Here is a 14,089-nt window from a genome sequence, read left to right on the forward strand (position 1 = left end):
GGCTTTACAATCACTAGGACCCAATAGAAAATAAAAATGGAAGGGTCTTGTTCAAAAGTTAAGAATTTCAAGACAATGGTAGCAGAACAGTAAGGCAATTGTGGGCCCTTCTAAGCATGGGGCCTTGGGTGACTGCACAGGTCTCACATCTATGAAGCCAGTCCTTTTGTATCTTCAAGGAGTTTTCAAGGATAGTGAAAGGCAAAAAATCTGTATGGAATAGAAGCTACAATTTAAGTATGTACAAGGAACTTCCTAACTTTGTAAAATCATCCTGGAGAAGGTGACATCTAAGGTCACTTTTGAAGGAGCAATGGCAGGGGAAAGGAGATATTCCAGATTGAAAAAAGGCAATTCACTTCAGAAATTTCAGGAATAGGATTACTTTTAAGGAGAGCAGACCAAGTGAACTTGAGGGTGACATAATTCAGAGTGGAAAGAGACAAAAGCCAAATATAAGGAGGAAAGAGTTGAACTATTGAGTGCCTATTGTATGTCAAATTATTTCTCCCTGTGTCATAATTTTAAACACAATAATCATGTCTATTTTACAGATGGCTTAATTGAAGCCCAAGGTAGTAATTCTCAAAGGGCTGGGAGCACTTTAGGTACCTATAAATATTTTAAGACTCTCGTGGAGGGCGGGGGGTCTAACTCAAAGGCCAAGACTCCTAGCCATCAGGCCAAGCTGAGGCTAAGAGAGCTTTTAACCCCTCCACCTCTTGACGCATTTCACAGTCTAAAGGTACCCTTCCCTCCTCTCGCCCCGCCCCGTGTTTCACCGGGCCGGAAATTGAGCGTATAAGTACTTCCGGGGTAACAAAGGTCGGCCCCGGCAAGATGGCGGCCCCCTTGGAGCTCAGTTGCTGGGGAGGTGGCTGGGGGCTCCCATCGGTGCACAGCGAGTCCCTGGTGGTGATGGTGAGGCCGCCTCGCGGACCAGGGCGCAGGAGAGATGGGCGGGGCCAGAGCGCGAGGCTGGCTGGGCCTGGTCTCCGCTGCTCGCCGTGGTTCCTTGCGGCGCTGCAGGGCCGAGACCGGCCGGGGCGCTTCTCGCTGTACCACATTGGGTTCCCTCCCGTGGAGTCAAAAGCCTGGCTTGTGACCCCGCCGAGGCCTTGGCGGGAGAGTCAAGGCTTCTCCGCTTGCCTGCGAGCCCACTCAGCCTTGCAAAGCTTTCTGGGCGGTGGAGCTTAAGACCAAAGCAGGCTGCGCACGCGCCCCGCTCTGCATCCCCCGGACCTTTGGGGGAACAAAGTCCCCGAAAGCTGGGTAGCTGGCGCGCGCTTCCTCGGCTAGGCCTCCGGAGAGGGATTCAGCCCCGGTGTCAGGAGTTTCTGCCTTAGGGCGACCGGGCTGTGAATTAAAGCTGCTTGCAAATTTGCACTACGTACTCAGTCTAAATGTTTTCTTACCAACTTTGTTTCAGGCTTACGCCAAATTTTCTGGTGCACCCTTGAAAGTCAATGTCATAGATAACACCTGGAGAGGTTCAAGAGGTACAGTGTAAACACAATTTTCTCCTCTCTTAAGGGACTCCCCCCCCCCCCCGCCCCCCAACCTCCATATCTGAATTTAAAGCTATGAAGCATATAGCCATGGAGTACCTTGGGGTTTTAGTTTCTTCTTACCATAACTTTGGCTGTGTGTGGCTTACGGTTTGGGCATTCTGAGTAATACTGTAAAGTACAAGTCAGATCAATGGAAATACGGCACTGTTCTCTACAACTGCTTTGTGAAATTGCAAAAAACTAAGATGAGCTTACTCATTTTGCCCCTTCTGAATGTGCAATTGGTATGGTTTTTAGGGGACTGCAATCTCTTCAGAGCAGATAGAAATGTTTCCTTGTATGTCAACTGTTTTTGATTGTAGGAGATGTACCAATCTTGACAACTGAAGACAACATTGTTTCTCAGCCTGCGAAAATACTAAACTTTTTAAGAAAACAGGTGGGTGGTTCCTTTTGAAGAAGTAGATTGTTCCCTACATGTTACTTAAAAAAAAATACATTGTAAGGTTTGGGGAATTTTTTAAAATTCTTTTTTACCAACTCAGTAGACAATTGGAGTTTGATATAAAAAGAGACTTGAGAATTACCGCTCTGAATCATGAGCTTTACTGTGATTTGAAAGTCATGTAGTGAGGAACACTCAATTTATATTTTCATGTACTTTTTTGGATTTTCTTGAAGTTTAGAAATAGGCAGGTTCAATGAAGCCATCTTTATGATTACACTTATTGATATGATTATCACTTGAGTGAAAGCTGCCACTCACTTTCTGCTGCATATGGCATCTGAGTTCCCATCAACTAGCACCTATTTTATTTTTAAAAAGCGCTTCACTGGAGAGTTGCAGTTAAATGTCCCATGAAGTAAGGTATCTAAAATGTGTGAGCATCTAAAGATTTATATAATGCATATAAAATGTTTAAACATGTAAAGACTTTTATAAATACAAAAGTTGTAATTGGTTTTGCCAATACTTTTCTTGAAAAAATAAATCCTAGGTCAACAAAATTTAGAATTGTTCTAACTTGGAAGGTTTTCTTTCTTTTTTCATGGGGAAAAATGCAACCAATTAGAACTTCTTCCTTATTGTTAAAGGTAATAACTTCTATTTATTGTTGGTACAACATGCCATGCGCTAAACTAGGTCATAAACAATCACAGAATATCAATTAATAAAAAATCGTAGCTGATATTTATTGACCTTACTTTGTGCGGGATGTGCTAAGAACTGTATTTGCATTAAACGGCATTTGTCATTGAATTTGTATTTATCATTATGCCTTTCAATATCATATTTGCCATTTTTGAGGAAGAATAGGAATCTTAATTTATTTAACTTCACTGTTTTGGGATACCCTTGACTTCTGAAGTTTTTTGGTTTTATATTTTTTAATAGAAATATAATGCTGATTATGAACTCTCAGCAAAACAGGGGGCAGATACACTGGCTTACATTGCTCTCCTTGAAGAGAAGCTTCTTCCTGCAGTGGTGAGCATTGGTGAATATTACATCATTGTAGTGACCTACTAAAAGTATGCTTTAATCTATTTAGAAGGAACATAGTGAAAAAGGCTTAAAGGAGGAAATTTCATTTATGAATTAATTTTGATTCTTTCATGTTACTGTGAAACTGGGTTCTGTTAGACATTCAGCTAAGACATGAAACAACATGAAAGATACTGTCATTTTGGAAATAAAAATTATTTGTGGAAGACAGAGTTTGTTCCTCCATGTATAGAATTTAGCTCACTATCATTCACTCCTTCAACAAATATTTATTGAGCACATATGTGCCAGGCCTTGTTCTGGGTGCCTGGGATATAGCACTCAACAAATCCACATGTTTAAAATCTTGTTTCATCCTTGAGTCATTCTAATTGGGAAAGTTTTATGAAGCCACTTTATACAAGGATATTTACCCAAAACTTTCACGCTGCTTAAGTGACCTTTCTTTTCATAAAAGAACATGCTTGCGTTTTTCGTTTGTTTTGTTTTGTAGCTTCACACATTCTGGGTTGAGAGTGACAATTACTTTGCTGTGACAAAGCCATGGTTTGCTTCACGAATTCCTTTTCCCTTGAGTTTGATCCTGCCTGGAAGGATGTCTAAGGGAGCACTGAATAGAATTCTCCTGACTAAAGGAGAGCCTCCCCTTTACCACCTCCGAGAAGTGGAAGCTCAGGTATGGTTGGGATTACTTTCAGAGCAAGGTCCCTCCAGGGGAGGGACAAGAGAGACAGCAGAGATGAACATCCTGGATGCCTACTTAGAAGGACTTCTAGAGCATCTGTTCTACCTTTGAGTTGTAATTTCATCCTTACTAGATATACAGAGATGCCAAGGAGTGCCTAAATCTTCTGTCAAACAGATTGGGAACATCTCAGTTTTTCTTTGGAGATACGTGAGTGCATTCCCTTAAAAATCGTTTTCGTGTTTTGTATGCATATAGTCCATGAGTAGTTATTTAAAGCAAGTCCTCTTGCCACCCCTCCCACCCATGAGGTTTTGCTTTAAAAAAAAAAAAAAAAGATTTAATGAATTACTATAGTAATTTCTCTGTCCATGGTAATCAAAAATTGACTAGACATGCTATATATATGAATTTAAAATATCTAAGACTATCCCCACCCTGTCTCATATCTTCATATAACACTTGTAAGTAAAGATGAATTTTTAATTTATAAGTTAATTTTCTTCTAAATAAAATAAATGGTTAGAGTATTAAAATTTTTTTTTTTTAAAACCCTCATTACATCATTTTTATAAGCTTACATGTGCAGTAAACCTTCTAAAAGACTATATACTTCAGAATTGGTAAATGTATTAGAGAAAAAATATTTTTAACATGATCCCAAGTTAATATTTTCCTATGTGTTTTTTAAAAATCCTGAATTTATTTTTAGGCCATCTACCTTGGATGCCTACGTGTTTGGTTTTCTTGCACCTCTTTATAAAATACGCTTTCCTAAAGTTCAATTACAAGAACATTTGAAACAGCTCTCCAACCTGTGCCGCTTTTGTGATGACATCCTAAATAGTTATTTTAAGCTTAGTCTTGGAGGTAAGCTGGCTTCTCTTCAGCTAATCTGCGTTTGCGTAGAGTATCTGCATATTCTCCTAAGGATGGATAAGCAAAATTCATGACTTATTAAAGAAGTTTGTGTATCGTCTTTAAGTGCTGACTTACAGCATTTGAAAAAATTTTATTTTTCCAACTTTATTCCCATGTGTTAGTTCTATTTTAAATAGAGAAATAGATATTTTCCTTTTGCCTATTCTTCTAGATTTTATACATTTCTTGCCTCTTGTTCTTCTTTAAATATTGCCCCTTTGAAGTGGATCATTTTCTTCTAAAAGTTAACTACAGGTATTTATTGAGTCCCTGCTGAAAGATAGCATCTATCCTAATGCAAATGGGCAATTATTTTAAATGTTGCTTCTAGCATTTTCCTGCGTGAACAGAAATCAGCAGCAGATTGATTTGGGTGAGGTACACTCCCATGATACCACTACTTGAAAACTGATTGCATCAGACTGGAGGTATTGTAAATAGAGGGCACCTGTCACTTAGGATATGATTCCTTGGGTGTGTGGGCCATGTGTGTAAGTGATTGGGATACTAAATTCGTATTGGGAGAGTTGGCAGAAATTGTCCTTTTAAGAAACAGCAGTTACAAGGATAGCTGGCTTAGGGACAGTTTATTTTTCATGGTGGTTTATATGTTTTTTAGAGAGAGAGGGGTGAGTCATGAAACTAAATCACTTTCAACCTTGTTACTTTGGAGCAGTGATTAGCAAACCTGGCCGGAGGACATATACAGTCTTGAGTCCTAAGCCAGAGATACCGCATTAGAATCCCTTCAGGGTAGAGCCCAGAAATCTGTATTTTTTAAGTTCTTCCAAATACTTTGGATGCCTGTTTGATAGCTGTTTGGGAGTCCCTGCCTTAGACAGCTATTCAAATAGCTGTGACTAAAGGCCTATTTGATACGGGTGGGGAAAAGGTACAGCTCAAATTGGAGAAGGAAATGAGGACCATTGTGCTCTTTTACTAATCACTTTGGCTGGTTGCATAACACTTGGCTGTCTACTTCATGGACAAATTTAGTCCTTTTGTTTAGGTTTGGTTTTGGAGCATTACTATCCCTCTTTGCCTTTGAACCCATAATGGTTTTTCTCTTTGCTTGATTTTATTTATTTTTGGAGGGCAGTGTACTTGGGAGGGTGGATAGACTCAAAATTCTTTCAGTCTGAACAGCTTTAAAGACTTTCAAAATTTTCTGTCTTTCTGATTTCTGTCCTGGCTTCTTAGGCACCTCTCCTGCTGGTCAAGAAACAGTAGACGCAAATCTGCAGAAACTCACACAACTTGTAAATAAGGAATCCAACTTGATTGAAAAGGTCAAGTTTACTTCAATCATTATTTTATAGTACTTTAGTATTTTTCTTTCTGAAATTAATATTGTAACTTTAATTGTATAGTTAATATGCATTATTTTACCCTCTTATTTTTTAAAGAGTTTATTTTTTCATAAAGCTGCTCAAATATACATTTACTACAGTTGTATATAATATAGTGTGTTGAAGCCAGTAGTGGTTCGATTACTTTGATAGTGGTATTGGGCTTATTTTTACCACATAATTAGTATTTTTCAAGTTGGGAGACCAAAAGCCTAGCTTAGAAAAAAAAAAAAAAAAGACAAAACAAACACACTTCTTGCTTGTCTGTTTCCGTCTCCCAAGGTTAACATTTCTTGAGATTGTAAGCACCAGTGCTGGTCCTTTCTTGTTAATCACACTATGATGTCTTTTTCTTTCTTCTACATAAACTGTTTTGCTTTGTTTCTTCTATCCTTCTCTTTTCTAATTGTTGCCTACAGTTTTTCATCACTGTGGGTATTTTGCCACTTTGGTCGCGTTCATTTGCTGAGAGAGAGATACTGAGGAAGCGGGTAGGAGAGAGAGAGAGAGAGCACGCACGCCAGTAGTGGGAATTTCAAGGGTGATTCTAATTGGAAAAATGCAAGAGAGTTGATTCATTTTTTCCCCAAGTGTCTGTTCAACTTCCTTTTTTCTTATGCCAGTGAACGATACTTCATTCTTTCACTAACTAATGAGGCAATGTGGCCTAATAACACTGGCTAGCAGTTTTTGAGGTCTGAATAACAGGCATTGTGTCCTATGAGCTTTCGAGTTACCTCATTGAATCCTCACACCTGCTGTGTGTGCAGCTACTCCGTCAGTGCTATCTTACAGATAAGGATAGTGAACCCTGGAGAGCAGTGTATGTTACCTGCCCGAGATCATTCAGGTGGTGAGAGGCAAAGGGGATTTGAACCCTACAAATTGGATTCCATCATGGGCTTTGCAGTTAGTAAGCTGCAAATGAATGACATGATGTATCCAGTGCTAGTAGTACTAGTAGCAAGAAACCTCTGTCACTCTCTGGAATGACCTTTCTGTTTCTTTGTAGAGTATCTCATGTGTTGTTAGAACTTGAGAAGTGAGTAGGACTGAGCAGTAAAAGTGTAAAAGACCAGTATTAAAGTTTAGGTGGGTTTCGCCTGGGTGGCGCAGTCGGTTAAGCGTCCGACTTCAGCCAGGTTGCGATCTCGCGGTCCGTGAGTTCGAGCCCCGCGTCGGGCTCTGGGCTGATGGCTCAGAGCCTGGAGCCTGTTTCCGATTCTGTGTCTCCCTCTCTCTCTGCCCTTCCCCTGTTCATGCTCTGTCTCTCTCTGTCCCAAAAATAAATAAACATTGAAAAAAAAATTAAAAAAAAAAATAAATAAAGTTTAGGTGGGCTTGTTGAATGCCAAGTTTGTCTTCTTAGCCCAGCCCAGTAAATCCCATGAGAGGAAAGATATTGAGTGTTAGGTGTGGATAATGGAAAGATTACTCAGATTGTTTTCGACACTTAGCTGCTGGATGAAGGCTATCCAATACAGTTTTCATTTTCTATATTTGGCAAATTCATGACAGACATGTAAAGGGAACCACGAAATACCTGCATATGCAGGAGGTGAACCCAAGAGGCCCTGTCACCGCTTTGTACACTTCGATCTTGGGTCATTATCAGCATGTGAACGTTTCCTAACTCTAAATCAGGCACTCTCCTTCCCACCCCTGTTTCATACCTGCTCTTCAGTGTGGTTCACTGTTGGCTGCAGGACAAAAGAGCAGCAAATCCTATTGGCTGCTACTGTTCGCCATTTGCGCAGAAAATCTAGAGCTTAAGAAAAAAAAGAAAAAAAGTAATGTTTGGGGGACTTAGTTCTTACAAAAAAAAAAAAGACAACCCAATTGATTCAAGCAGTCCACTGGGAATATTTTTTTCCATTGGAAAGTTAAAAGTTAATCTTTTATACTCTTTCCTTTCCTGTAAGCTGCTTGTATCTCTGCTGAGACATTTCCTCTGTGCTTTATAAGAGCATCTGGAGGAGATAAGGGAGAGTTTTGCTCTGCACATAATCAAAACTCTGGAAAAGCCTGTTTATCAAGTGGGTAGTCAGATGCTGTTTGCTGTTGGTGGAATCTTTGGCGGCAACTGCTTTCAAGTCTTTTCTGAAGTTGAGCTGATAGAGAGCTCAGCACCAGGCTGTGAACCCTGCACTCTGTTTGTGGGGTGTTCTGGTTGAAAGGTAGCTTTGTAAGGTATGACTCCATTCTTTCCATATATGTGTGTGTGTGTGTGTGTGTGTGTGTGTGTGTGTGTGTGTGTGTATATATACATGGAATATATATATACACACATAAATGTATATATGTATGTATATACATATATAAATATATATGTATTTCTTATTTGTATATAAGTAACATATAATTATTTTTGCTTCTCTTCCCTTATGTTCATCTGCTTTGTTGCTTAAATTCCACATATGAATGAAATCATATTTGTCTTTCTCTGACTTATTTCACTTAGCATAATGCAGTGTAGTTCCATCCACATTGTGGCAAATGGCAAGATTTCATTCTTTTTGATTGCTAAGTAGTATTCCATTATATATATACCACATCTTTATCCATTCATCAGTCAATGGATATATGGGACCTTTCCATAATTTGGCTTGTCGATAGTGCTGCTATAAACATGGGGGTGCATGTTTCCCTTCGAAACAGCACACCTGTATCCTTTGGATAAATACCTAGTAGGGCAATTGCTGGGTCATAGGGTAGTTCTATTTTTAATTTTTTGAGAAACCTCCATACTGTTTCTGGAGTGGCTGCACCAGTTTGCATTCCCACCAGCCTGACTCAGTTCTAAATGATTCCTCTCCTAGTGTTTCCAGGGATGCTAATGTCCTCCTGAGGGCAAGTCTGAAACTCTTGGACATTTTCTCAATATGCTCCATAGTAATTTCTTTTTCTAGAGCAGGCTTAGAACTGATCTGGTGTTTGGAATACCTGGAATTCTGGATTAGGTCTAAATAGTTTCTCCTTCTATCTGTCTCTTTTCCTAGCTTCCCATGGTCTAAATACTTGCAGCCTAAAAGAATTTGTCTTTTTGAAGGGAGTACAGGTCATTTTCACTGAGGCTGTGGGGTGCAGTTGAAAGAATAATAGTATTGGAATAAGAAGACCTGGGTTTTGGGGCACCTGGGTGGCTCAGTCGGTTAAGCGTCCGACTTCGGCTCAGGTCGTGATCTCGCAGTCCGTGAGTTCGAGCCCTGCGTCGGGCTCTGTGCTGACAGCTCGGAGCTTGGAGCCTGTTTCAGATTCTGTGTCTCCCTCTCTCTGACCCTCCCCCATTCATGCTCTGTCTCTCTCTGTCTCAAAAATAAATAAAGGTTAAAGAAAAAATTTTAAAGAAGACCTGGGTTTTAATTTCAACTTTTGATACTAGCTTTGCAACCTAATGCAAATTTCTTAACCTTTCTGAGCTTCGTTTTGCTGCTACGTAAAATAGGGAATGATCGTCTTCCATGGTTTCTTCACAGTTGTGTTGGGAAGATCAAATGAGGTATTGTACCTCAATATAATTAGTAAACTGTGGAGCTTAGTGTATCAGAAGTAATGCTTTTCCACTTACTATACTAGGAGACCTCTTAAATCCAGTTGTGATGTGGTTGAGTTCAGTAGAATATTCATTTTGTGGAATTGCTATAATTTTGCAGAGGCATCAAGGATGAGCAATATTGCTTGTACACATAAACTGAGTTAGCTGGTATTTGAGGTATGACATTTAGAGTTCCTGCGAGATTATCTGTAAGAAAAAGGTTTCTCGAGCAGTCCTGGAACCATATGGTTCTGTACTCTTCTAGGCTATAGTTTGGATGAGGAGGTCACAGTCCACGAAAGTGGTGCCACAGCCATCAGTCACATGTACTTTTTGTACTTCCCACAGATGGATGACAATCTTCGCCAAAGCCCTCAACTTCCTCCTCGGAAACTGCCAACACTCAAATTGACTCCAGCAGAAGATGAAAATAATTCCTTACAACGACTATCACCCTGACAGTCATCATGCTTTGTGTCCACAGTCATGATTATTGCAGTAATCTCTTACACTAAGTGTGAAGGCAAAAAGAAAATGCCATTAGTAGGTATAAGGGAGACTCTAAAAAGAAACTTTCTATGACATCTATTTTTTCTTAATTAGGAAGCTTGTATTTTGACCTGGCAGTGCACTTTAGATAACATCAAAGTGAATGCTAAATGAACTTGGGGAACAAAGAAAACATATTGTACTGTATATTAAAAAAAACCAAAAACCTGCCTTAATCTTGGCAGATTTTTGCCTTTATTTCATATGTTGCTGACCAAAAGCTAGAATTCTGTTCTGAATGTGCACTCTTATTTATTCAAGTTATTTTATTAATTTCGTTTTCTTAGAACAGTTTGAATATCTAATATGTGGCTCTTTGAGGCTTTTTTCTTCTGTTTAGAAATTTGATGACTTTAGACATTAGGAAAAATGTAATATTCTAATATTCTATTCACTTCAATAGAAAAGTCTATTTAAAAAACAAAGAGGAATGTGCTTTTTAATTATGCTCTCAGAAGTGTAATCTTTTGGGAGGATTAGTACCATATATATGTATATATATAAATATCAAAGGTGGTTACATATAATATTCATCTGACTATATGCACTTCTGGTATTTGCTGATGTGTTCAATATAAGGTTGGCAAGGACGCTTTTAGTTTATTGGGCAAATGTGGCAGCTTTAGACCTGTGTATTTGTAGTACATTTTTAACTTTAGTAATCTCTTTCTTGGATTGATTTCAGGAGAACTGAGTATGTTGGTCATCGTTATTACGCCAGGCTGTAAAGTCTTACTGGAATTTGCCCAGTTGTTAGACCTTCCTCAGCCAGAGTAATAGAAGTACCTACTGTGTGCCTGGTCCAAGTTCACCAGGCTTGGTTCAGACCAGTGTTCTTTCAGAAGAAGTCTATCATGTAGTCAAAAGCGTTATGGCAACTTATTATTTTCCATATAGTTAACTACAACAGTTGAATGATCCAGTGGAATATGCGGAGATAACAATAGTTTTTAAAGAACATTTTCTACTTATTGGTTACTGAACTGTTGAAGGATTTGTTGTGCAGGTGGTTTTGCTTAGAATAGAATCTTGCATACTTTAGTGGCTGAGGTGCTCCTGTTGTCCTAAAACCACTTCTGGGTTTTTTTAATTATGGGCTCATGTTTTTGATTAGTGTCTTAAAAGATTACTATGGTGCTCAGCAAATCTTATCACAGCCTGCAGAAACTCCCATGTTAAGAAAACAGTTTTGTAGTCAAGAGACTCCCCTAATTTGAGCTGAATGGAGCTCAGCTGTATTTGACCCGCATCCTCCCAGTTTGTTCATGTATTAGGTATTATACAGGAGTCTTTAAGTCACTGTAAATATTTTTTCTTGAAAGTTTTAAATGAGAAACAAGGTAATCTTCAAAATCTTGTTCATCTGTTTGGATGCATTTAGGGAAAGTAATGAGTTTCACATTACTTATACAACAGGTTTGTGAGTTTTGTATTAATTTTCCATTAGACTCCAGCATCCAAAACCTGTATGAATATTCTATGTTGAAAATCATTACCATAGGACTTTATTGTCCCCTGGGGTCCATGTATATTGGAGAAGGGTGGTTAACACATTAATCAGACATCTGGTTATGCTGTAGTTAGAGTTGATCATTTTCAATCATGATTTATATTAAACCTTCTAAGAAGCATTTGAAGTGGCTTAAAATTGTCAAATACATAAAACAGGACAATTAAAATTAGTTTTTGGAAAACTAAAAAATGGGGGAGAGAGAGCTATACCAACCCTAACAGATTCTAAAATCAAGTGGTAAATTTAACTCCCAAATTTCTCCATGGTCGCAGTCCAAAGTAATACTGGGTTATGTAACAGTTTTCTGTCAGTAAAACTACTAATGCCCATGGTAAGAAATGTGTTCAAATTTTTATAAGAATGTGAGATCATGTTCTTTTGACACAGAATTCAGCCAGTAATCATACTGTAATATTTCATGTGTTGAAAGTTTAATGAAAAGACATCATTTTAGAATGACAAGGATTTGTCATATTTTAGTAGAAAAGACAACTGTAAATATGATTTATTTCTTTTTGGTCATTCCTGCTTTGACTTGCCTTTAGCCTTGCAGTAGGTAGGGTCTGATGTTTCCAGACTACCTTTCCTAAGATGCAAAATGTGATTTACATAAGTGAGAATTTATATATGGGGCTACTTAGGTGAGCATTTTGGGGACTGGCCAACAAGATGCTGGGAAGCTATAACTGAGTATAACCTGCTCCAGGGAGCAGCCACACATATAGGAAGCTCTTAGAAAGGAACAGCTTTCCAGATTGGGAAGAGAATTTGCGATCAGCCTGGCAGGATGTGCTTTGGATAAAGTTTGAGTTTGCTGAGATGGATGGCCCACAGTCTTAAAATACTGTGAGCTATTTTCTTTTGGATGTGATGGTGGAATATGATAAAAGGGACTATATGTTTATGTTTGGTGCTAGTATAGGATTAGAAAATTGATCAGATAATTCCCATAAGATAAAGATCCCTCATCAACACATTGTCATCAGTCATCCATAAGACCCACCACTTCTTATAACAGTAAATACCCTGTAGAGAGCATTGAGGATGGTCATTCCTTCACAATGGTTTTTTCCCTTACAAAGGTTGGCATTGACAAATTCCAGCTTAGGTATGTTTGCATTATTTTGGGGATACTAGAGAGTTCAAGATTCTTACAATAAATCCAAGCATGTTGATTTCTATTCGTAATTTCTATTCATTTAATGTTGCCAGATATATTAACATGAAGGAATAAGGGAGCTTATTTCAATAACAGCTAAGTTAAAGTTTTCAGAAGCTGCAAAAGTGGGAAACCATTGGACATCAAAAGAGGCAGAGATTGGTAACAGTGACAGAATCTCAGAAAAATAATTTTTAAGGTACCTTCATGTGATAAATGGTGTTTGAAGTCAGCAGTATGTTTTCATAGAGCCTCTTCCAAGAATATGTGTTCATCAGGCCTATTAGGTTTTTTGACAGTTTTTCATGTTGTCAAAAGTGTTAACCCTTTAAAAGCCAAAATATAAATAAAGGTAAGAAGCTGAGTGATGGATACACAGAGTCTGTAGTATTTTTGCAACTTCTTGTGAGTCTATAATTTCAAAATAAAAGAGTTTTAAAAGTAAGTAAATGTATCATTATCTAAACTACAATTTAAATTTAATGATCCAAACACAGTATTTACTATTCAGTTTCTGACAAATACATAATGTAAATTAAATATAATTTACTTCCTTCTTAATTTTAAAGAAAAAAACAACTCAGGTTTGTAATGAATGGTTATCTAAAGATCTGTTTTGCCTCACCAGAAAAGAAAAAACAATAACCTAAAACTAAGAATTCCTTTTCCCTATAAAATATGCTCTGGTTTTTATATTTGTAATAGTGTCATTTTCTTCCTATGGTACCTGGGTTTACTTCCAAGGATAAATACGTTGAAAACAGTCCTTCTGTGTCTTCATGTGGTAGTCCTTTGCTTTGCTGTGTTATCTCTAATTACACCGTGTGACGAGACGACATGAGGACCAGGCTTTAATGAAGCAAGTGCAGTCTGTGTTTTTTGTCTTAAGCTCATAGGGATTTAGTAATTGACTTTGTCTTGGTTTGGTTATTTATATAATTGGAATCCTGAGCAGAGCCACTGAGTATAATCTGGGTTGTGATTGTCGTCTTTTGTGTATATTGTTGGCATTGAGAATTATCTTTTGCCTTTTTTTCTTGTTCAGCCCTGTGGAATATACATGTGCTTTTTGGTGTTTTCACTTTTCTTAATTAGATTATGAAGAAATTCATTGTTCATTACATGAACTAAAGGTTTGTAATCCTTTTATCCTCAAAAGTTTAATTGAAGTGTCATTGGAGGTTCAGAATGCTGCTTTACTCTGAAAGTAAAGATGAAGTTTTGGTTTTTTTTAATGGTTTGCAAAATATTTTGGTCCAAAACTCAGGATGTACTGTTTGCTCAGGGCGCAGCTTCCCAGCCCTAGACTTAAAACCACTGTGATTGAGGTGAGGAGGTATTCTAAGAAAGGGAAACTTTG

General features: G+C 38.2%; 1 protein-coding gene across 4 annotated transcripts; it reads left to right on the forward strand.

Moving 5' to 3' along the window:
- Nucleotides 1–824: 824 nt before the first annotated feature.
- Nucleotides 825–13,101, forward strand: MTX3 (metaxin 3). Of its 4 annotated transcripts, XR_005782993.1 has the most exons (10): nucleotides 825–921; nucleotides 1,430–1,499; nucleotides 1,874–1,950; nucleotides 2,908–3,000; nucleotides 3,512–3,694; nucleotides 3,837–3,913; nucleotides 4,416–4,573; nucleotides 4,956–5,052; nucleotides 5,825–5,913; nucleotides 9,857–9,884. XR_005782993.1 is itself a non-coding variant. In XM_040449822.1 (9 exons), the coding sequence occupies exons 1-9, from the start codon at nucleotides 841–843 to the stop codon at nucleotides 9,965–9,967; spliced, it is 939 nt and encodes a 312-aa protein (XP_040305756.1). In that variant the 5' UTR covers nucleotides 825–840; the 3' UTR covers nucleotides 9,968–13,101. The 4 variants fall into 4 exon arrangements, 3 of the variants coding, with proteins under 3 accessions (XP_040305756.1, XP_040305759.1, XP_040305771.1); XM_040449822.1 differs by lacking the exon at nucleotides 4,956–5,052 and having other exon boundaries at nucleotides 9,857–13,101; XM_040449825.1 differs by lacking the exons at nucleotides 2,908–3,000; nucleotides 4,956–5,052 and having other exon boundaries at nucleotides 9,857–13,101.
- The last annotated feature ends 988 nt before the right edge of the window (nucleotides 13,102–14,089 follow it).

The sequence above is a fragment of the Herpailurus yagouaroundi genome, unplaced genomic scaffold, assembly GCF_014898765.1.
Source record: "Herpailurus yagouaroundi ecotype Mexico unplaced genomic scaffold, PumYag 29, whole genome shotgun sequence".
Lineage (NCBI taxonomy): Eukaryota > Metazoa > Chordata > Mammalia > Carnivora > Felidae > Herpailurus > Herpailurus yagouaroundi.